The sequence below is a fragment of the Seriola dumerili genome, unplaced genomic scaffold, assembly GCF_002260705.1.
Source record: "Seriola dumerili isolate Sdu_G_001 unplaced genomic scaffold, Sdu_1.0 BDQW01000011.1, whole genome shotgun sequence".
NCBI classification, from domain to species: Eukaryota; Metazoa; Chordata; class Actinopteri; order Carangiformes; family Carangidae; genus Seriola; species Seriola dumerili.
In genome coordinates, this window is record NW_019174266.1 from 4,271,457 (window position 1) to 4,293,724 (window position 22,268).

General features: G+C 39.5%; 2 protein-coding genes across 2 annotated transcripts; both read left to right on the forward strand.

The window, feature by feature from the left end:
- The first annotated feature begins 3,232 nt into the window (after positions 1-3,232).
- LOC111223317 (zinc finger protein 319-like) lies at positions 3,233-8,580 on the forward strand. The gene is made up of 2 exons (XM_022747420.1): positions 3,233-3,491; positions 5,257-8,580. The coding sequence occupies exon 2, from the start codon at positions 5,404-5,406 to the stop codon at positions 7,177-7,179; it is 1,776 nt and encodes a 591-aa protein (XP_022603141.1). The 5' UTR covers positions 3,233-3,491; positions 5,257-5,403; the 3' UTR covers positions 7,180-8,580.
- A 2,160-nt stretch (positions 8,581-10,740) lies between these two features.
- Positions 10,741-21,968, forward strand: LOC111223575 (casein kinase II subunit alpha'-like). Its single transcript, XM_022747774.1, has 13 exons — positions 10,741-10,949; positions 12,463-12,839; positions 13,743-13,854; positions 15,432-15,533; positions 15,708-15,758; positions 15,957-16,016; positions 16,119-16,202; positions 16,893-17,003; positions 17,109-17,210; positions 17,324-17,424; positions 18,525-18,673; positions 19,311-19,398; positions 19,940-21,968. Exons 2-12 carry the CDS (start codon positions 12,733-12,735, stop codon positions 19,382-19,384), a joined length of 1,053 nt encoding a protein of 350 aa, XP_022603495.1. The 5' UTR covers positions 10,741-10,949; positions 12,463-12,732; the 3' UTR covers positions 19,385-19,398; positions 19,940-21,968.
- Positions 21,969-22,268: the final 300 nt, after the last annotated feature.

Consider the following 22,268-nt stretch of genomic DNA (forward strand, 5'->3'; position numbering starts at 1 on the left):
GTGGGTAAGATATGAATAATAATTTCCCATATACACAATAAAACTGAAGGTATATAATGGTATATGAATATGAACAATATGGGTATAGTAATATAGTATAGTAATAATAGAATACTATGATATATACCTACAGTGTGTATAGCTAAATGGACAAGAAATTGAATAAACGTCATTCCCTAAATTCCCTAAATCATACTTTTCCTTTAAATAACCCGAGTCAAACACAGAAACATAAATACAGTAAAAAAAACCTTAACTTTTAATCTCTGTGTTATAACTAAAAGCTTAAAAGGTTGAAGCCAAGCTTAAAATAAGTTTATATGAAGTGTTTCCACATTTCCCCTCTTCAGGACTTGGGTAAGTACAATAAACTAAGAATCTTTTCACATGGTTTTCTGTATTTTGTTTTAAAATAAAATCTGAATACTTAACCGGGTAAGTAAAAGCAACATTGTCACATCCAACTGATGATTTTGTCTTTGAGACTGAACTTTACTTGCACTCATGTTTTCTTTTTGAATCCACCCGAAAGTACTGAAAATGGCCTGGCTCGGGGGCCACGGGGACGATGTTATGTAAAAAGACTCAACTACAAAATGCAATATCTGAAGAAATCAGAGTAGGATTGATGCTTCTGCACAAGCTGAAGCTAAACTCTGTTGCAGGCTTGAATTTGTATCAAGACGCAGTTGAAGTAGTATTAAGAGATGGAAAAAAGGGAAAAGGGATGAAGAATACAAACTGTAATGTAAGCAGTGAAAAAAGTTTAAATGTGAGTCATATTGTGTAAGTGAAGTTTTGAAGTCAAACTAACATAACATTTGGCATTACTTAGCCTAATCACACTCTACTGAGATTTACCGGAAACAGATGCACATAAAAAAATCCTTTAGTTTAGTAGTTACATGACAGCTGTGAGTGCACACGATACAAAATAAATGTGTCACTTCTGCCTGGAGATTTCTGTTAGTTTAACACATTTTCAACCAAACGATTTGTTTTAATAACATAATTTCATGTCATGTTGAGTGGGAATATCTAGTACACATAACACAGAATTTGTGAGCTGTTTTTTCTATTTGTTAACAGAAAAAACTGTAATTCACACAAAAATACAAATTTCTTTGGCACAAGCACATTTTTTACACATGCACAAACTTGAATTTCTCATTATTTTACAGGTTTACAAATGGTTTACAACAATCAACAAGCTCAAAATCATCATGACCCGAATCTAGGTCCTCGACCTTATATGAGTATGGGGTGTAGTAATACGCATGACATTTTTGGCAGCTCTTCACAATACAATATTGAAAAACAAATTTTACTTAAAATGAATTTCACTTACCATTATTAAGTCAGTCAGGTGCCAGTTATGCAGGAAGCTCCCATCAGTTTCAAAGCAGTAGATACTGTACTACTGTACAGGAATCCTGTTAAGATTTTAAAAGTTTTTCTTTAAGTTCAGTCAAACTTTAAAATGTTTTTGAAGCATTCTAATGTGTTTAACTCAAACTACTCTGTCTGCGAAAAGAACATAAAACTCATTTGGCATATGAGTCTGTTTTTAAAGACGTTTGCTGCTAACTTAACATACATATCTTCACACCACATTTCTCAGCATAAATCTATGACCATGGCTGTGTTAAACCTTAAATTACTTTACATCTTTACATTATGAAAATGAGAGCCTATTTCACCCTATGCCAAATTTTAACTGTCACTTTCAGTGACAAATACGACCGCATTTGACTTACCATTTCTTGCTGGCTGTGAGGGACCATAAGGTACTCGCCTGAGGTGGATTCTTGCATCCCTGTGAAAACATGTATTAATACTAAATAAAATAAACTTTCCACTGCAGTACCAACAAGGACATTTTAAGCAGCTCAAAAAGCTCAAAAAGGGCACCTCTATAGTTTGATGCTTTTGGCCTTATTGTGTCATTTTTAGTGCAAAAGTACAAGAAGTCTACAACCCTTTACTTTATCTTCAGCATCTAAGTAAATTAAAATAAGGTAAAATGATATTTAAACTTGAGTAAATATACTTGGTTATGTTCCACCACTGCTTTTATAATAAAATATATCACTATTATATTTACTTAAATACTTTATAATACACTTTACTTTATTATACAAAATACATCAAGTTTTTCTTCAATATAGGATTACATTCACCCAGAACATCAAAGTGGTGTTAACACAATTAAAACCCTGCCCCCAGGATACATAACTATTTACATCCAACAGCAATGAAACTGCCTCCTTTTGTTTTCCAATTAGGTTGAAACCTCAGAGGTTGTTAGATCGGGCTGCTGTGTTTAAAAATGATAATGAAAAGGTCCACCTTTAATTCAAGGTGTGTGTGAAGACTTCTACAGCTGAAACAAACAACAGAGTATATCTTAAAAGGAAACTTTCTTTTCTTTATTTTGCATGTAACTAATTTTTTAATATATAAGATATAAAAGGCTACTGGCCCCTGGGCCCAAAGAGTAAAGGCAAGGAGGGGTGGGGGAAATGTGTCTCCTTTAGATAGTTTATAATCTAGTTGTTTTGTGGCTCTTTTCATCGTTTTAAGTTTTATTATGGTACTGTTGAGTTATTTTATGGTCATTTTGCATCTCTTTGGACATTTTCCTTCTCTTTTTGGCTGTTTGCGTCACTTTATAGACATTTTGAGTCTCTATGTGATTACTTTGTGGTTGTTTTAAGCCTGTTTGTGTTTGTTTTGCATCTCTTTTTCAGTTGTTTTACGTCTCTTTGTAGTTGTTTCTAATCACTTTATGGTCTCTTTGAGACTTTGAGGTCATGTTTTGACTGTTTTTTGTTGTTTTAAGTTTTTCTGTTGTCACTCCTTGTCACCTTGTGATCGTTTCGACATTGTGTAGTCATTTAGTGTATATTTGTGGTCGTTTTGTGTCTTTTAACTGAGCTCTGATACTTTCAAACAATAAATATCAACAGTCACTTCATACAGAGGCTCTGCTGCAGGGACCCTTGACCCACGGGGCCTGTGCCCAGTTGGACTATTCGGTAATCCGTCCATGTTAATGAAGTGATTTTGTCTACAAATCGGTGAAAATGTCGGTTGCAGGTAAACTACCTACTCACTTCAGTGTTTACATTGATTGACTCGGTGAAACACTCCCCCCTACTGTTAAAACGAATACATATCTTTGCAAATTTCTTAAGCTCGTATATTCCTTTGTATTTGTTTGAATCTTCTTCGAACAAACTCTGGGAGCAACCCACCTCGGGTTGTTTCTGGCTCCTCGGTGAAGCTCCGGCATGGAGCGGGTGTAGCAGCAGCAGCATAGCGGCGGCAGTTCGCTGCGTGGCGGTTTCCGGTGTCCGTCCGTCTGTAGGAGGATGGCGTCCGGCTTCAACCGCATCCCCTCCACCGCCGGTCCTCCGAGTCTTAAATATACTAAAGGTTGTCGACCCCAGGCTGAAGCCGGCAGTGAAAATCATCGATAACCTAATCGGGTAAGTTACCGCCAATTGTTTTTTTTGTAAATGATGTTTTTTTGCGGATTTACGGGGCTAGGCTGCAGGAGGTTGATTTTCCCCTGCAGCTCCGGGGAGGCCTAGTTTGATTCGGGGTCCGTTTGCAGTGAAGGCTCGTATCAAACGTTAGACCAGTAAATGTTACTGTGGCCTTTCATAAAGCGGCTTTTCAACCGAAGCGAAGATAGCCCACACAGTGCGTCGCCTCAGTCGTCCTTGCCTTTTTATAGTTTAGTTACTATGTGCCGTTTACCGCACAGAAAGACCGGCGATTAATAATAACTCAAATAAGAGATAAATAGATATCTTCTCAAAGGGGGTCCAAGTGTTTAGTAGCGTTAGCTGTAGCCGTTAGCCGTTAGCTACGCCGCCGCAGCTGACAAGCTAACGTCTGATAGCAACATCCTGAAATCGAAACAGTTTCATGTAATACCTTGTAGAAATTAACATTTATATCTCCCCACCAAAAAACAAAGCTTGATAGACCAATTTGCATATTATAAAGCCCTTTGCATCATGTAACGTTTGAAATACACATTTATATGAGACATTAGACCATTACGTACCCGATTTGCGTTTCAGGAAATAGACCGAGCCCGTTTCTCGGTTTTACACTGTTATTTTTGCAGGTTTCCTTCAATAAAGATGCTTTTGGTGTGTACATGTCACCGTATTATCTATCTTATAGATATTAGTATTACATAGTACTATGATATTTGTTTCATGAATAATCGAGGAACAAGTTTAAGGCCTCCCATGCTAACCTAAGTGGTTTGTTTCAGTTTTGGGCTGCAGCTATTGATTAGTTTTATCATTGATTAATCTCCTGATTATATGCACGATTAATTAATTCACCCTTGGGTCATTAAAACATCAAAAATGATTAAAGACACCCATTGCTATATCTTGAAGTCCAAAGTGATGTCCTCAAATGTATTATTTTATCCTATAAATTAGGATTCTAATTATCAATTGATTGTTATCATCATCATTTAATTTGCATATAATTTTTTAAAGTTAATCGAAACATCTAAATATTGTTTAATAAGTGCAACCCATCACTTTGCAAACACAAAGGTGACATCAGATGTTTTGACCAACAGAAAACTCAAAGATGTGTAGTGTACACTGATATATGACAAAGAAATCAGCAAATTCTGTAATTTGAAAGGCTGGAATTAGTTATGTTTGGCCATTTTTCACTGGTTTTGCTATAAAAATGACTGAAATGATTAATTGATTATGAAAATAACTATTTTTCTGTCAAGTGATGATGAATTGATAAATAATTTCCACAGTGCAGCCTGTCCAAAACCCCAAAATATAACATTTATAGTAATGTAACACCAAGAAGAGCAACGACTGCATTTCATCTTGAAAAATTACTTTAATGATTAATTAATCATGACAATAGTCGGTGATTAATTTTCTTTCTAATTATTGCAGCTCTATTTGGTTTGTTTTTCTAACCACAACTTGACATTACACATGTTATTCTGACAGTAAACCTCTTGCTGAAATGAAGCCATTAAACAGAAATCTTGGCAGTTAGTGTTGCTGACCCCTACATTGCTATTTATAATGAATATGTTGGAAACCACTGTAGCTCATTGGCCCTGAACTTTTATATGAACTTGCAGCATTCGATTTAATCATTTGAAAATTATTTGATGTGTTTGATATTTACATGGTAATGTTGTTTACATTCTGTTTTTTTTTTGTTTTTTGTTTTTTTTCCCTCCAGGTTTTCTCACCTATTACAAAGGAGGTGTGTGAAATCAGATATAGCACTCTGCTTCTCTCAGTGTGCTAGTTACTATTTCTAAAACCACATCCACCCACTCCTTTTGGCGGTGAAAACCCCAACATCTCCTGAGCACTGAATCCCTACATGCGAAGTGGAAGGATGACGGAGGCGTGGCAGCAGCAGCAACATGCAGTGGCTCCACCCTCTGTTGTGCACACACTCCCTCAGGGGACCGACAACCCCCTGGGCTGCACTGTGTACGGAGTGGTCCTGCAGCCAGATACCTCCCTACAGCAGCCCCAGCATGGCCAGCAGCACTCTGTTCAAGCCCAGCAGCCCTCCTTACAGGTAGGGGGCGAGAGAGGGCACAAATGTGGAGCCTGTGGTCATGACATATCTCACCTGGCCAACCCTCATGAGCACCAGTGCATGGTGAGCCAGGACCGATCCTTCCAGTGTACGCAGTGCATGAAGATCTTCAGCCAGGCGACGGACCTGCTGGAACATCAGTGTGTGCAGGTGGAGCAAAAGCCTTTTGTGTGTGGTGTGTGTAAGATGGGCTTCTCGCTGCTCACCTCCTTGGCTCAGCATCACAACTCGCATGGCAATGGAAACAACCCAATGAAGTGCTCCATCTGTGAAAAAACCTATCGGCCAGGGTCTGGAAACGCCACTCCAACTTCGTCAGCTGCCAACCCCCAGCAGCCCTCCACCGGTGAGACTTCCGGTGGCGGTGCAGCAATCAGTGCCTCGTCTCCTCCTGCATTTGAGGCCTCAGCACCAGACAGGCCATATAAATGCTCAGTGTGCCATAAGGCCTTCCGGCATTTGTCAGAGCTGACCCGCCATGAAAGGGTACACACTGGTGAAAAGCCATATAAATGTGACACATGTGATAAAAGCTTCAGCCAATCCTCACATCTGGCACACCACCAGCGTACACACAGCTCTGAGCGGCCGTACAAATGTGCTGTGTGCGAGAAGAGCTTTAAGCACCGCTCTCACCTCGTACGGCACATGTACGCTCATTCGGGCGAGCACCTTTTCAAGTGCAATTTGTGTGAGATGCACTTTAAGGAGTCGTCTGAGCTACTGCACCATCAGTGTCAGCCAGAAGGGGAGAGGCCTTTCCGCTGCGGTTCGTGCGGAAAAAGCTTCAAGCGGCCGTCTGACCTGCGGCAACATGAACGCACCCACTCAGAGGAGCGACCTTTTCAGTGCGAGGAGTGCCAGATGAGCTTCAAACAGCAGTACGCTCTTGTACGCCACCGTCGCACTCACAAAAATCCTGCTGATCGCCCCTTCAAGTGTAACCTCTGCGATAAGGGATTCCTTCAGCCATCCCACCTGCTTTACCACCAGCAGGTTCACGGTATGGAAAGTCTGTTTAAATGTGCATCTTGCCAGAAGTCTTTCAGCCAATCAGGAGAACTGCTGAGGCATAAATGTGGTGGTGAAGTGGAGAAGCCCTATAAGTGTGATGTGTGTGGCAAAGGTTACAAAAAGAATTCGACACTGCAGCGCCACCAGAACTCTCACTGTACAGAGAAGCCGCTGAAATGCTCCCTGTGCGACAAGCGCTTTGTGTCGTCCTCCGAGTTCGTTCAGCACCGCTGCGACCCGACCCGCGAGAAGCCGCTGAAATGTCCCGACTGTGAAAAGCGCTTCCGGTACTCGTCCGAGCTGCAGCGCCATCGCCGAGTTCACACCGGGGAGAAGCCTTTCAAGTGCGCCAGCTGTGACAAGAGCTTCAAGCAACGCGAGCACCTGGCTAAGCACCAGAGTGTGCATTCGCGGGAGACACAGTTTAAGTGTGTGTGGTGTGGAGAGCGTTTTGTTGACCTCACAGCTTTGCAAGAGCACACGGTTCAGCACACTGCTGAGGGCGAGAGTTTCCCTGAAGCTCCCTGCATCCCATGAACTGCACTGCTCTTCAGTCCCGGGCAGCAAACGTGACATTTGCCCTCAAAGCAACATGTGCCAGACTCAGCTCTCCCATTTGTAGTTTATAACATGCACCCTTTAATTGTTTTATGAATTTTAGTATCCGTAAGACTCAATTCATCCTCATCCTTTATTGAGTAAAAGGCAAAACACCCTAAATCGACAGAGGGGATTGGGATCCCTCTTCTTCTTTTGGAACACATGGAAAAAACCAGAATGAAAAAGGCTTGTAAAGTAAAATGTGGGAAGATCTTGATTTTGTTTAGTACTGAGTGTGGGACCTTATTCTGTGGTTGCATGTGATTGTCTGTTTTGTAACTGTTGATTCTGTTGTTGAGAAGGATGGCAAGACCTTCCAGGCAGTCGTCAGATATGTGTGTGTTCATGTTAAGCTCCTCTGAAATCCATGTGCCTTTTTTTTTTTTCTTTTTTTTTTTTAACCGATCACTCCTTTTGTGTTATTGTTAATTTCATGTCCAGTGTAGCTGAAACCCTCCCATCCGTATTCAGCGGCCGGCTTGTGCAGCAGTATATTTTCACATACTAGACCTTAGGTAGTATCATCTGTTTGTGCATGAATATTTATCACACTTTAATATCACTGTTGTATTATAGGTTTGGTTTATTTAGGGAAACATCCTAAGAAGAAGAAAAAAACAAGTGGATTTGTGAAAATGTATAGCCTGTGTCCTATGAAATCTGTGTTGTTGCATCTTTGTATTAAAACAAATGACATCTAGGTAACTAACCCATACCTATCATGTCATACAAACACTTGACATGTGCAATAGAACATGCACAATGTAATATTTATGACTACTGATTCATGGCATAGTCTACTCTGTTATATTATAGATTGTGTGTATACGCTTATGTAAACATTGAAAACTGTATAGTGCTTATGTTACATGCTTTTGTATTCACTATGAATGAGCTTGCTGTATTTTGCAAGCACTTTAGTTTCAGTTACAGATGGATTGTCATGAGGTTTTAACCCGACAAGACTTCAATGCATTATATTGCTCACTTGCCACAAACTAGCTGCATTAGTTACTGTGCGATAGATCTAACAAAAGTATTGTTATTTTTTATTTTTTATTGAAGAATTGGCCTTCTGATATCCTCACTGGATTTTAGCCTCCTCCTGGTCCACATCAGACATTCAGCAGATTAATCCAAGTAGCCTCAAAGTTGCGACTTATGTGTTGGTTTATACCAGGGATAAAGTAAAAATAATGTGTGTACTTTAGTTTAACGTGTGGATTTCTATATTCTGTACAATCTTTGCAGTATATTTAAAAGAAGGTTTTGGAGTTTAAAAATCGTGGATAAAGGGAATAATAGTGGGCAGACGGAGGGATGGGGAGGGGAGGGGAGGGGAGGGTCTTCGGGGACTGTGTGCCATGGTTTAAGTCCTGGTGAGTCTGCTTCAAAACCTCCTGCGGGAGGATGAACGAGTGTAATGAAGCGTTGGATTTACACATATGGATATCAATATAGACTCCTGTTCATATTGTATACAGACAATTAAAATAAACCACCCTTATGAAAACGAAGGTGTACATTGTTTTCATCACAGCTAATTTTACTACATGTATTTTGTCTGTGGATTAAACTAAGGATTATTTTCATTACCGATTTGTCATTTTGTCCATAAAATGTCAAAACATTGTGAAAAAGAATGACATAATTTCAGAGTCTAAGATGGATGTTTTATACGTCTCAGAAAAACAATCCAAAACCCAAAGATATTCGTTTTACAGTGATAATTAAATTAAAATGATTGATAGATTATCAAGTAGTTACATATATATTTCATTTCGTTTGTTTTTTCAGCTATAATTAAAATGTCTGCCTTGGTTGATAAACACATATAATAGTAAATTCACCGTAAACAGCATAAAACTAAAATATACAGTAAATACAGTAGGTATAAGTGAACATCAGAGATGACCCAGATCTTGATCAGTTAAAGTACTTGTATCTGCTGTATGTGCTCTGACCACTTGTCTTAACACTGCATGGTTTTCACTGCAGGCTATTGTCAGCCACGGTTGTCAGTGGTGCGTGTGGTTTCATGACAGATTCATTACTAATGATAGTTGGCACTTTTTCTGGCCTCAGCTAACATTTGGCTCTAATGGGAACTGCTGAGTATCTGCGCCAATAAGAAAAGACCTACTTTTGGCTAGCTCTGAGATACAGAACGGACTCTTAAAGGCGAGGTCCACATTTTTTCAAGTCTGTTAAAACAAGAGATGCAAGAGACTTGATAATAAGCCTAATATGAAATGAATCCTTACCAAAATCCTCTAAAAGCAGCTTCAATTGCATGAACAAGTATTAGTAAAGTGACTTCTGCAGTTAAACATTTAATAAAATTCTGTTCAGATGATTTTAAGTTCAAATTAAATACCATAAGTTTTAGTTTGGTTTATGTCTTTATGGTCACAGTATCTCAAATTCAATTTGGTTTGGTTCACGTTTAGTGTACAAACTCATTTTGTCATAGATTTTTATCATATATTAGTCAAGGTAATTATATTAAGATTAAATTATTGCATTCAAACCATGAATAATTGGTATTAAGGTCCAAAGTCAAGTCACCATAACACCGCTTTAACCAGCCTTGATGGTGGACACAAGGCAGGTTGAATCCACAGATTTATGCTGTTGATGTTAAATTTTGTCCCAGCCATCTGCTGCCTCAGTAGAAATCCAGATTCTTCAGACCAGACTATGTCTTTCCAGTCTTCATCTGTACAGTTTTGGTGAGCCTGTGTCCACTGCAGCCGCAGATTTCTGTTCTTATCTGACAGGAGTGGAACCTGAAGTGGTCTTCTGCTGATGTTGTCCGTCTATCTCACGGTTTGATGTGTTGTTCATTGTGATGCTTTTCTACTCACTACAGTTGTAAAGAGTGGTTATTTGAGTTACCATAGGCTTTCTGTCATCTCCAACAAGTCTGACCTCTCTCCTCAACAAGGTGTTTCCCTCCACAGAACTGCTACTGGCTGGATGTTTTTGCTTGTTTTTGTCTCCATTCTGAGTAAAAACTCTCAAAGTCCTGGAGATCACATTTTTCCTCATTTTATGTTTTCCTTAACTGAAGTTCCTGAATTTTATCTGTATGATTTTATGCATTACGCTATTGCCACATGATTGGCTGATTGGATAACTGCATTAATAAACAATCTTAACATAAACTTTTTAAGTTTTTAAGTGATTTTGTTTAAAGCTGTAGACTCAAACCCAATACAACTCCTAATTTTTTTGATTCAGGGTTTTCAAGTATAGTGGAAAAGCTGGACTACTACAATAAAAATCGTTTTAAAAGTACAATTGTATGTGTTCGTGTTTTTTTTTTTTTTTTTTCAGTCTAATCGGCAATGCCTCAATCTACTCATCATAAGTAACCTGTTGATAATTAATATAATTAATATATTAAAATGTATTTTTGTTGAACCCACCTGCCATTTATTGTTAGCGATTTCCAGGGTCGCCGAGTCTGCCGATTCACTTCCGGGGGATGGTTACTGCAAAAGGGAAGATCATCCTTCTTCTGCTAAACCACCACCTCTCTGACAACATTATTAAATCCCCGATTTTGCGGATTTTACTCACATTATCGGCAACTCCAGAACCGTTGGTGCCTCGTCGCGAAACGTCCCGCTAGTGCTAAGTGCTAACGGGCTAACGTTCATGTCGGGCGGACTTCCTCTGAGCTCCGGCGTTTCTACGACGAGGTTAGCCGGCTAACTTTAGCCCCGTAACTGATTTCCCATTTCACTAATCTCGACACTAATACAGACAATGCAGTGTACACATGTTTCTTGTTCAAAATAATACAACATCTCAGTATATAAATTTCTCTGCCTTGCTGCACGCGAACTTCAAGTTTTATCATTGTATGTGTTGCTAAGTAACCTCGGTCACCGTAACTACGGCTAGCTAGTTAGCGGTAGATTAAATGATCGCAAATGATGCTGAGGCTCCCAGATTGGATTAAATGTTGAGATAACTTGTCGGTAACCAGTAAGATTAATGTTTACTCGACTCGTCTAAAGTGTAAATACCAGCTGTGGGGCCGGTAGAAAAGGCCCCGCGGAGCCCGTGTCGTGACGGGCTCCATACACACTTTAGTGTCTGTGGGCTTGGGGGCTTTGGGGAAACTGGTACTCACAGGGAAACAACATTTACCATGACACCAGCCAAGACATTTTAATGCTTTAGTCCAGGTTTGATGAGTCTATATGTAGTGGTTTTAAGCTAGGTGGTCTGATGTGGTCTGGATGGAGAGAATTGCCATTCCTTCATGTTTTCTCAAAGAGAATAAAATGACGGCTTCACAAACCTAAAAATGGGTCTTAAACAGTCTTTAGAGTCTATATGTTAATCTGGTCCAGGTTTGACAAGTCTAAGGACTGTGTTTTTACTGAAGAGAAAGACCAGTGTTGTGTGTATTGTGAAAAAAGAGAGAGAATAAAAATTTATATGCTATGAAAAGGGGGGTTGGGATAAAATGGTTGTTGGGATATTAAATGAACAGCACAGGGACTAACTGGCAACTAAACTCCCCTGTATTGTTTATCTAATCCAGGTTAGACACCTGTAAGGGCAGTGTTTTTTTTTTTTGTTTTGTTTTTTTTTAATGTTGACCTGGTCTAATGTGGTCTGAGTAGAGGAAATGCAGTGAAGAGTTTGTAGAGTCTCCATGTTAATCAAGTCCACATTTGACATGTCGAAGTTTAGGGGCATTTGGTCTGTACCTCCTCTGATACAGTTTCATTGGAGGAAAAAGCATTGAAATTGTTAAAAAATCTCTCAAATAAAATAGGGGCTTTTGAAACACGGTTAGGGCCATACATGTAGTGCCGGTTTTCACACCTTAAAACAGCGTGACAACAGAGAGTCATACAAGTACAGCAGCAAAAATTAGCCAATTCATTTATTAGTCAGTTGACAGGAAAAAAGTAATATAAAAGTTTTAGTCTTGTCTTTATTTTTTAAGCAAACACACCTAAGTTTGTCTTGTTATAGCTTCACAAGTGTGAGGATTTGATGTTTTTTTCTGGTCATATACCAAAAATAAACTATATATCTTTGGGGTTTGGACAGATGGTTGAAAAAAACATGCAATATATCACCTTGGGCTGTGGGAAATTTACTGTATATCAGAAGCCAACGTCAGCCTCATTGTTATTGCATCCTTTATTTGAGTGCTCTGCCTCACCTCTTCTCTACCCTGTCTCTCTGCAGCTGGCGGGTCTTCATCCCATCCTGTCTAACATCCTACTCAGGGGCTTCACACACTCAGTCCTCGTAGCTTTGTCGGTCTGCACAACCGCTGCGTCAGACCGGCCTGACGTCTTTCATCAGAGGCCTCAAGAAGCCAAAGCCAATGGTAAGCACAGCACAGGGATCTTAGAGCCCCGTATTCTGGAGAGTGGGTGTGCTGCCTTCCAGTATCGAGCCAACAAGTATTCTGTGGGAGGGGAAGGTCCTCGACACGGAGCCTCAAAGCTAGCAATGCCCGGATCCACGCCGGCCAGCAGCAAGGCTCGGGTGTATACCGATGTCAACACACAGAAGAACAGAGAGTACTGGGACTACGATGCACACGTGCCAAACTGGAGGTACAGTTAAATGTGTGACATACGCAAAACATTACAGACCCAAGGGTGTTGACACGCTGCATTGATTCAGTCATCTATATGCTCAATTATAAAACTTAGCAAATATGAGGTGTTTGTATTCTTAGAATAGATCATGTGAGTTTCTGTTTATGAGAGGACAGCATTTTGTGTTGAAAGGTACAAATGTAGTGAGTCAGTTTGGCTGTTTGCTTTAAGAGTTTTACATATTGAAACTCTGTTGTGAAAACTGAGCCAAAGCAATAAAATACTGCAAATCAATGTTTTACACACAGTGTCAACATTAATGTGCAGGGGAATAAACCTGATTAGTCAGTGGAGGCTACTTCAACAGAGAGACTGGAGTCCAGTGGGGTCCAAAAGACCTTGGAACTTGTGAAGGGTATTTTTCACTATCCTCTGACATCTTCTAGACTAAATGAATTGATTAATTGAAGAAAATAATTGATTCCTAGATAATTGAAATAATCACTAGTTTCCTCCCTGTTAGTGTGCGGCATAAAATTCCCAAACGCAATGTCCTTTAGTACTGCAACTAATGATTCTGATTAGTTTTATGATTAAACAATCATTTAAATATTCAAAATGTCAGAAAATATTGATAAATGCCTCCCTGAATTCACTAGAGCCCAGTGTCATATTTTCAATATGTTTTGTCTGATCAACCGCCCAAAACTCAGAGGTTTGATTCACAATGATATAATCAGAGAAATAATAAAATCATAAATGACTTAAGTGAGTAATGTGTTATCAAAATTATTTGATGAATTGTTTTTTCATTGGTCATTTTAGAAGGTTATTGTTGTTTGCACATGTTCTTATGATTATGTTTAAAGTTCATTTACTCTTAAATTACTGCTGAATGTTTTCACTCTTTCTCCTCAGCAATCAAGACAACTATCAGCTGGTGCGCAAACTGGGGCGAGGGAAGTACAGTGAAGTGTTTGAGGCCATAAATGTGACCAACAATGAGAAGGTGGTGGTTAAAATCCTCAAGGTGAATCCCATACAGTATTTACCCGGGTTTCTTCCCTGTTTTTCTATGTGAGCTTGTCTTGCTCTCTTGTCTGCGATGTCCATCTTCACCTCTTCATAGAGCTTTATTTGCAGTTCAAACTTGTTGTCCAGATGTAATGTTGGTGCTGATTTTAATCTATGTTTATATCCTCTCAGAGAACTGGATATGTAAACTATATAAGTGCAGTTATGCATCCCAGCAGGTAGAGGTGCTCCTACTCACAGCAGGTCACTTTGCTGGTTCAGCTTCACACTAACATGGGAAGTTTGTATCAGTCAGCCTTTCATCAAAGTCTTTGTTTAGTTGCAAAAGAGCAGAATGTCTGCACAGCAGCTGAGCAGCAAGTACCTTCTCATGTGATTAAATGAGGTGTGAATATACATGTTCTTAAAATAATGGAAGTAGAAGGGGCTCATTAAGTATAGCTTATTATTTCAAATTAATGACAGAATAGACCAGGCCTTCCAAATCTTTGAACTTTTTAAAAAAAAATTTTTTTTTTTTATCCTTAATTTTAAAATGATTTTTTAAATTAAAAATCCTCTCTGGACATATTTTAAGACATGAAAATACTCTGCTTAGATAATTTGTGTCTGATGTTTTCTGCACAAAAAGTTGAATTAACTGACTAAAAACTCTAAAAATGGCCTCTCTTCCTTCTTCCTCATTGAAAAATCCAGAATCTGTGAATAGGAAAAGAAAATAAATTTCAAAAGTTTTACGATCAGACACAAAATGTGTGTTTCCACTCTCAGTGTATGTGCACTGGAGGCTTCAAGTTTCCACATCACACTTGTGTAAGTTGCATACTGGACCACAGTTGGCTTTCAATGACACTCATTGTGATTTCACTAATAAAACTCTTGCGTACACATCTTTAAGATTCAAGATGAGCACAGAGGAACTTTCCACCCTCAGCATCGCTCCAATGTCAAACTCTGCTCATGCATCATCTATTTTTGAGTGGAAAACTAAAACTCCACACCACATGTTGGCAACATCATTTCTAGGTCACTGCGGTGATGTTAAAAAATGTGGGAATGTTCAGTCACTTTTATTATACCATTAGTTTTCAGTTTATTAGGTGCACCTAGCTCAAACTAATGCAGTCTACAACAGTCCTGCAGTAAATCTTCCTCCGTGAAGGTGATAATGTTCAGTTTTTATTGAAATAGTTATAGAGAGGTTTAGCATCTCTCTGGTTGTTCTACTTGTCTCTGTAGTCTTCTAATTGAGTTATGTGGCTTTCAAACAAGGTCACAGTAACTCATGACTTATATTGATAGGAATTATAGATGCTGTAGAAATATGGTATAAAAGTCAATAAATTCAAGTTCCTTATGAATAATTGTCAGCCTTACTGTTTGTTTTCCTCCATTCTTCACCTGGTAAGACCATGAAGAAGATATTGAATTGTAGTGCAGTATTTAAAAGGTCTCAATAAGTGACCATTGCTAAAACCCTGCATTACTGGGTGTTGTTTTTTTGTTTTATTTCATTTTTGATCTTCTGTTGAATGTGGATCGTTATGTTGAATCGCTTGTTTTTGTTCGCAGCCCGTCAAGAAGAAGAAGATCAAAAGGGAAATCAAAATTCTTGAAAACCTGCGTGGGGGTACCAACATCATCCGGCTGGTCGACACGGTCAAAGACCCAGTGGTGAGTTAGACCAACAGTCACTGTGCTGCATGTCGGCTGCCAGCAGTGATAATCCAGTCATGCTTGTAAGTGTGTGTATGTGTGTGCGCGCGTGTGCGTGTGGGTACAGTGATAATGATCTCCACCTACCTGCTGATCTCCTCAGTTAAGCCTTGTGTTGTCCTCTCTTTGCAGTCCAGAACACCAGCGCTTGTCTTTGAGTGCATCAATAACACAGATTTTAAGGTACCTAAGTTGTGGCTGACATCATACATGCAGAACTACCAGCAGAGTTACCATCCATGCAAATGCATTGATATCCATTATTAATAACACGCATAACCCTCCAGTTAGTTTTGTACATGTAAAGAGTCTCATTTACATCATGTAACTAATGATTTATATGAACATTTTATACATGAATGTCTTTTATCTGTTCGACAGGAGCTTTACCAGAAGCTGACAGACTATGATATCCGTTACTACATGTATGAGCTGCTCAAGGTAAAAACATCTAGTTGACATCATTTATCTAGTTGCTACCGTCACTAAAGGCAGAATGTTACAGGAATGAAGGTCTGAACACGTCCCTGTCTTCTCTTTAAGGCTCTGGACTACTGTCACAGTATGGGGATCATGCACAGGGACGTGAAGCCCCACAACGTGATGATCGACCACCAGCTGAGAAAGGTACAGCTCACACTCATTTTTTATCTAATTTTTTTGCTTCAAATAGTTTAGTCAAGGTTGTTTATCAGTAACAGTTAAGCTGTTGTCATAATGTCAGATTGTGACACTGTAAAGCAATGATATATGATTGACTTAGTTACACTATGGTCTGTGGTCTTGCAGCCCTGATGCACTGTAAGAATGAGTGAACAAGTTGAACAGGTGAAAACAAAGAGTCAGGCTAGCTGTTTCCCCCTGCTAACTGTCTACTGGCTGTAGCTTAACTGAATATGGGAATGATGTTTTCAATAACGTCTTGTCAAGAAAGCAAATAAGCAAATTTCCAAAAAATGCTGAACTATTCTTTAAGTGAAATAACTTTCAGTTGATGGGCTCCTGTATAAATAGAAAATTCCAACAATAATATGACTACAAATCAATATCACAATCACTATATATTTTATTTGATAATGAAATAATAACAAATCACAGCTGTTTTACCTCTTGAGTAATGTAGAATTATTTGTTTAAAGTTATTGTTTGAACTTTTCCTTCTTTAGAATAAAAAGTAGAACAGAGAGACGACCATGCAACCATTTAACTGGGTCAACAAAATTCACAAAATCCTGTCTTGGACCACCTCCTCCCAGCCAGAAGCATTTACCTTGTCATTTAAACCAGATTAATGTGTGTTTTCTTTTTGTGTCACAGCTTCGTCTCATAGACTGGGGTTTGGCAGAATTTTACCATCCTGCTCAGGAATACAACGTCAGGGTGGCTTCCCGCTATTTCAAAGGCCCTGAGCTGCTAGTGGACTATCAGGTACCTGCTGTTACAGTTATTCTCTCTGCTCTGAATTTACTTAGGGAAAAAAACACACACCTCCTTAAGGATGTGTTACAGTACAGTCTCTTGTCCTTTTTCCAGATGTATGACTATAGTTTGGACATGTGGAGTCTAGGCTGCATGTTGGCCAGCATGATCTTCCTGAAGGAACCGTTTTTTCATGGCCAGGACAACTATGATCAGGTAATGGCTCAGGAACAGAAAGAACACGTCGCACTTAATTTGTTGTAATTATAATAGAATGTATCCTCAGCATGTAACTGACCTATTAAATGTGCATGTACGTTGTTTCCCAGCTGGTCCGCATCGCTAAGGTTCTGGGCACCGACGAGCTCTTCGGCTACCTGCACAAATATCACATAGAACTGGACACTCGCTTCAAAGACCTGCTGGGACAGTGAGTATCAGCAGAGGAGGGAAGAGTGATGAGTACAGTATCAGATAACGTTCACATCAACCAACAGAAATGAATTCAAATTTATTCAAAATGGCTGAAACTCAACCAATATAATATGTTAATATAATAATAATAATAATTTCATATGCAAAGCTGCTGTTGTGAAGAGGGAGGTCCGTGCTAAGTCACAAAGGAGCCTGTTGTTGAGCAGCCAAACAGCTGCAGTGTGTTACTAACTGCTTCAGGTTGACACATTAGTTTTTCTTTATCAAGCTGGTTTTCTGAAAGACTTCAGATTTATGTCCCAAAGAGCATTTCACCATAGACCACCATTGTAAAAGAGACACCTGTGAACCTGTTGACAGGTCACCTTCAGCTCTTACTCTTTGTATTGTATCTTTTCAGCCATGTGGTTTTAATCTTTGTAAAAGATAAAAGCCCAGAAAAGTTTTTTTTTTCCCTGAATGATCGAGCACTCTACATGTGTTAATGCCGTGTCTCAAGAACAAGGATGCTTGCTGGGTTAAACGCTGTGCACGTGCAAAATTAAAGGGAAAAAAATGAATTACACAAAGGCGTCATTTTCACACATCAAGATATTTTGATCTTGTGGTTTTGCATCACATTTATTGGTCTCTTCTTGGCCTTTATTCTCGAACTAAATTGTTTTGTTTTTAGTCGAGATCATGTTTTAAAACTCGCTGAACACCAATGTGTGCCTGCTAATAAAATTACTATTGAAATGTAGCCAGATGTCCAGAAAATGTAAGTGTGACACTGTCAAGATGTCTGCTGTGAAAACTGGCTGTTATTGCTTTTGTAAATTACTTATTTTGAATAGTTGTATCTGTATTGTTGTTACTATACATTAGCTGTTATTGCACCAGTATTTATTAGCAGCTAAAGGAGGTTATTAAGTATGAGTTCAACTTCTGTTTTAGCAGTAATATTATACTATTATGTCCAACCTGCTTTGACTGTCAGATTACCACCCTAAACATAGATCAGCACTGTGAACATACTCTTATAAATAAGATATACATTAAATAAAGAGTATGTGCTAAGTTGACTCACATTAAATGTTGCTTGTTTACGTCCAGGCAAACACGGAAGCGCTGGGAGCAGTTCATCCAGTCAGAGAACCAGCACCTGGTGAGTCCAGAGGCTCTGGACCTGCTGGACAAGCTGCTGCGCTACGACCACCAGCAGAGGCTGACGGCAGCTGAGGCCATGCAGCACCCATACTTCTGTAAGTATCACCTGTACACAGGGTGTCCGGCTGTCACAACCACTAACGTGTGCATGGTAACACGCTAACAGCCAGGAGAAGGAACTTATTGAAGCAGGTTCTGATCCTGTAAAAGCATAGCGAAAAACAAACTTCCTGTTTCATTTTGATGCATCCGAATGAAGTAGCTGTCAGAATATTTGCCCTCAGTCTTGTCAATGGAATCGGCTTCCTGCAGAACGGTATAAAAAGAACAGTCACTAGTTCCACTGTGTAACGGTGTGGGAGTAGTATTAGTATGTACACAGCGATCGAATGAGTCATATTCCGATTGCATTGAGGACATGGATGGATAACTGAACGGTACTGCAGCCTCTTTTATGAAGTGACTGTTAATTGCTGGAGAGTCATTCAGACGACTACAAGAGATGCAAATAGAGTAAAAATACATGCAAAATGACTCTTTTAATAAATGACCCTTAATGCCTGCGCTCATGAGCGCAGTGTCTCCTAATCCATCCAGAGTGGAGCGTCAACAGTTCAGTCACCAGGATAACACATATGTGTATTTGCTTCATTTACATAAGACCTGTGTTTTAATTGTTTTGTTGTGAGCTGTTGCAGATAAAGTGACAGTGACTGTGTCTTTGTCCCTCAGATCCTGTGGTGAAGGAACACGCTAATGCTAACACCGACAGCACAAAGGCAATAAGCAGCTCCAATGCAACATGATAACCAGAGAGCAGGTAACGCACACAGCATAGACACTTTTTTAAACACACAGTTCTGTGTAAAAGTTTTAGGCAATAAAAGTGAAGTGAGGACGCGATCAGTATGAGACCTCCCTGATGGTATTAGAATCTAAACATCTAAAGTGCCTAAAACATTTGCACAGTATTGTACAGAGACTGAGTTGTCAATTTATTAGGAACACCCAGTTAAAATGAATGCAGTCTAGTACAGTCCTGCAGTAAATCCTCCTTCGTGAAGCTTAAAATGTTCAGTTTGTGTTGCAGTGTTTTTACAGATTCAACTGTGATCATTTTGGAGGATGTAGTTTGTGCGGCTGTTGAATTCTGTTACACTGACAGGTGTTTCTATTATTTTGTCCATCCCATTTCTATCAATGAGTGTAAATAGCAAACACCTGTCTGTATAATGCAACACAGTTCAACAGCAGCGCTCCTCACATTTCTATAATGAGAGAGTCTAACAGATGTGTTTGACTATTATCATCAATATTACTGTCAGTGTTTGATGATTCTGTTTTTTCCTCTGTCCACTCAGGAAGAATCTTTGTTACCTCAACTTGTGACCTTTTCGTGGCAGAAACCTCTGCCTCCACATCAACAGCCATACTGGAGTAAGATGTCAACTTTGCAGCATAAACAAACTCGCACGGATTAAACTTCTCCAAAAACAGAGCCCGGGGGAATCTGCGCTGCTTGGTCCAAGTCACAAATAAATCAGATCTGAAATCAGATCCGACCCCCACCCTCCTTCCTTCTCCTCCTCCTCCTCTTTCTCTCCCTCTCCTTCCTCCTCCGCCTCCCAACATCACCCTCAACCTGTTTTTAAAATGAGCAAACTGACTGTTGGATCAGAATCAAGCCAGTGTCGTTGCTGTAAAGACATTTGTCGGTCATTGCGACGCTGTGGTGACCTGAGATCCAGTTCCAGGTTTTAGCACTGAGTGGCATGGAGGCTCTTTTCTGCTATGGATAGAACAAAAGCTATATTGAAAGAGAATAAACCGTTTTTATTTAAACATGTGTTGGACTTTTATTGCCACAGGAGCCCCATGACCTTTTAGGCCCCTGGGCCCATGTCTAGTAAGGTTCGGTAATCAGTTCACACAATTACCACAACTGTGCTTTTAATCGTGTTGTCATTTACATTTTTGGCAAATTGGCACCATTAACCGTGTGCCAAATGAGCTATTAGTTTGTCTTTACAGTGTACCAGTGTTTGTACAGAAAACTATCACTGTCACTTTGATACTGAAGAAAACTTTAAAATATGATGATTCTCAAGCAAGTTGAGTAGTTAAGTGAACTCTGTTTGTCCAGGTCGTCGGCTCTTGTTTTGGTGCATCAAGAAACAAACGAGAGCTCGTCAAGTGTGTGTACTTTTTAATAAATAACCTGGAAAATCAAGATGTTTTCCAGAACATAAAACACTTGTGCAACATTCGTGCGTTACAAATAGGTGCATTCGTTTAGGGCCCAGGTTGATGAGGTCAGCAGACGAATTTAAAACGTATCTGCTTCATCAAATGGCTAAAATTGTAAACACAGCAGAGTAAATGTCAATCACACGTTAAACTTCAAATCCAAGTATTTAAAATGCATCATAGAAGTGGAGTTCACATTTTGGTTGAGTGTTTAAGTTAAAAACTGGGACTGCTGAACCAGCTGATGCTGGTCAGCCCACGTCCTTTTTGCTGTGATTAGTTTTTTCAGTCTGTCAGTGTTAATTCAGCTCACAGACAACGTGGCCCATAATGAATGCCCTGACTGACATCTGAAGTTTGAAGTGTCAAACACAGTAAAAAGCAGCCTACAAACACACGGCTAGCTACAGCAGATGAGCTCGACACCCATCGAAGGCACGCCCACAACACCCCCCGCTTCCTCCTCAGCCAGCGACTCGAGTCTGGGTGAGGATGGAAGACGACTGGCTGGAGTTTGGCTGCGTCACAAAAAGCCCAGCAGTGTATTAAAGATGCCACTCAGGCACTTTTTCATCATGTTAAAAGGAACAGTTTCACATTTTGGAGAAACTGTGGCGATGTTAAATGAGAAGATCCCAGTCTCACATCCGTCAGTTGAATATGACGCTACAGCCAGCGGCCGTTAGCTTAGCATAAAGACCGGAAACAAGGGGAAACAGCTAGCCTGGCTCTGTTCGAAATGTAAATACCACAATTGGACATTTCGCAGGGAGTTATGTACCGCATTATTTGTCAAGCTTAGCACTTACACAGTTTATAATGAAACCGATTTAGTATCAAAATCCTCAGTCATTTTTGAAACAATGAGTCCTCGATATCAGGCAGAGGCAACAACAATCGGTATCGGCATCAGAACTGATATCGAACCTTTTTGATACGATACCGGCAGATTTCATGAGTTGCAGCTCACTGGCTAATTAAGCAAACAATAGTTCCCTAAGTTGATTTAACACTTTCTCTCCAGCTGACTTTTTATCTTTCAAGGTGACTCTTCAACGTTGATACACATTTTAACATAACCTGGAACCCCATGAACTAATGTACGGTCAGTTATGATTATTTTGTGACCACATAAAAAAAAAATAAAAAAAAAACTACAAACATGGCAGTGCAGGTACAGCATTGTAACTTTTTTTTTTGTCCATATCCATAAAACTCACCAACTCTCTTCTAAAAGTCATTTTCAACTTTCTAAAAACTTCTGCACTTCAGGCGTCTCTGTGCTGCTGTTAGTATAGATGTCATAACTTCAACTCACTCATGCACTGAAAATATTCAATAATCAACAGTTAGATCATTTTCCAAAAACACTAACGTCCTTGTTTAAAACACATGTAACGCGGTCTGTGTTTCATGGATAAGGTTTAAAGTGTCGGTGGATTT

Bases quoted from the DNA above. Each gene is read 5' to 3' on its own strand.
- LOC111223317 (XM_022747420.1), top strand. From the start codon at position 5,404: ATGCGAAGTGGAAGGATGACGGAGGCGTGGCAGCAGCAGCAACATGCA.
- LOC111223575 (XM_022747774.1), top strand. From the start codon at position 12,733: ATGCCCGGATCCACGCCGGCCAGCAGCAAGGCTCGGGTGTATACCGAT. The intron at 16,203-16,892 runs GTACAGCTCACA...TTTGTGTCACAG, and splicing joins TCGACCACCAGCTGAGAAAG to CTTCGTCTCATAGACTGGGG. The intron at 17,211-17,323 runs GTAATGGCTCAG...GTTGTTTCCCAG, and splicing joins GCCAGGACAACTATGATCAG to CTGGTCCGCATCGCTAAGGT.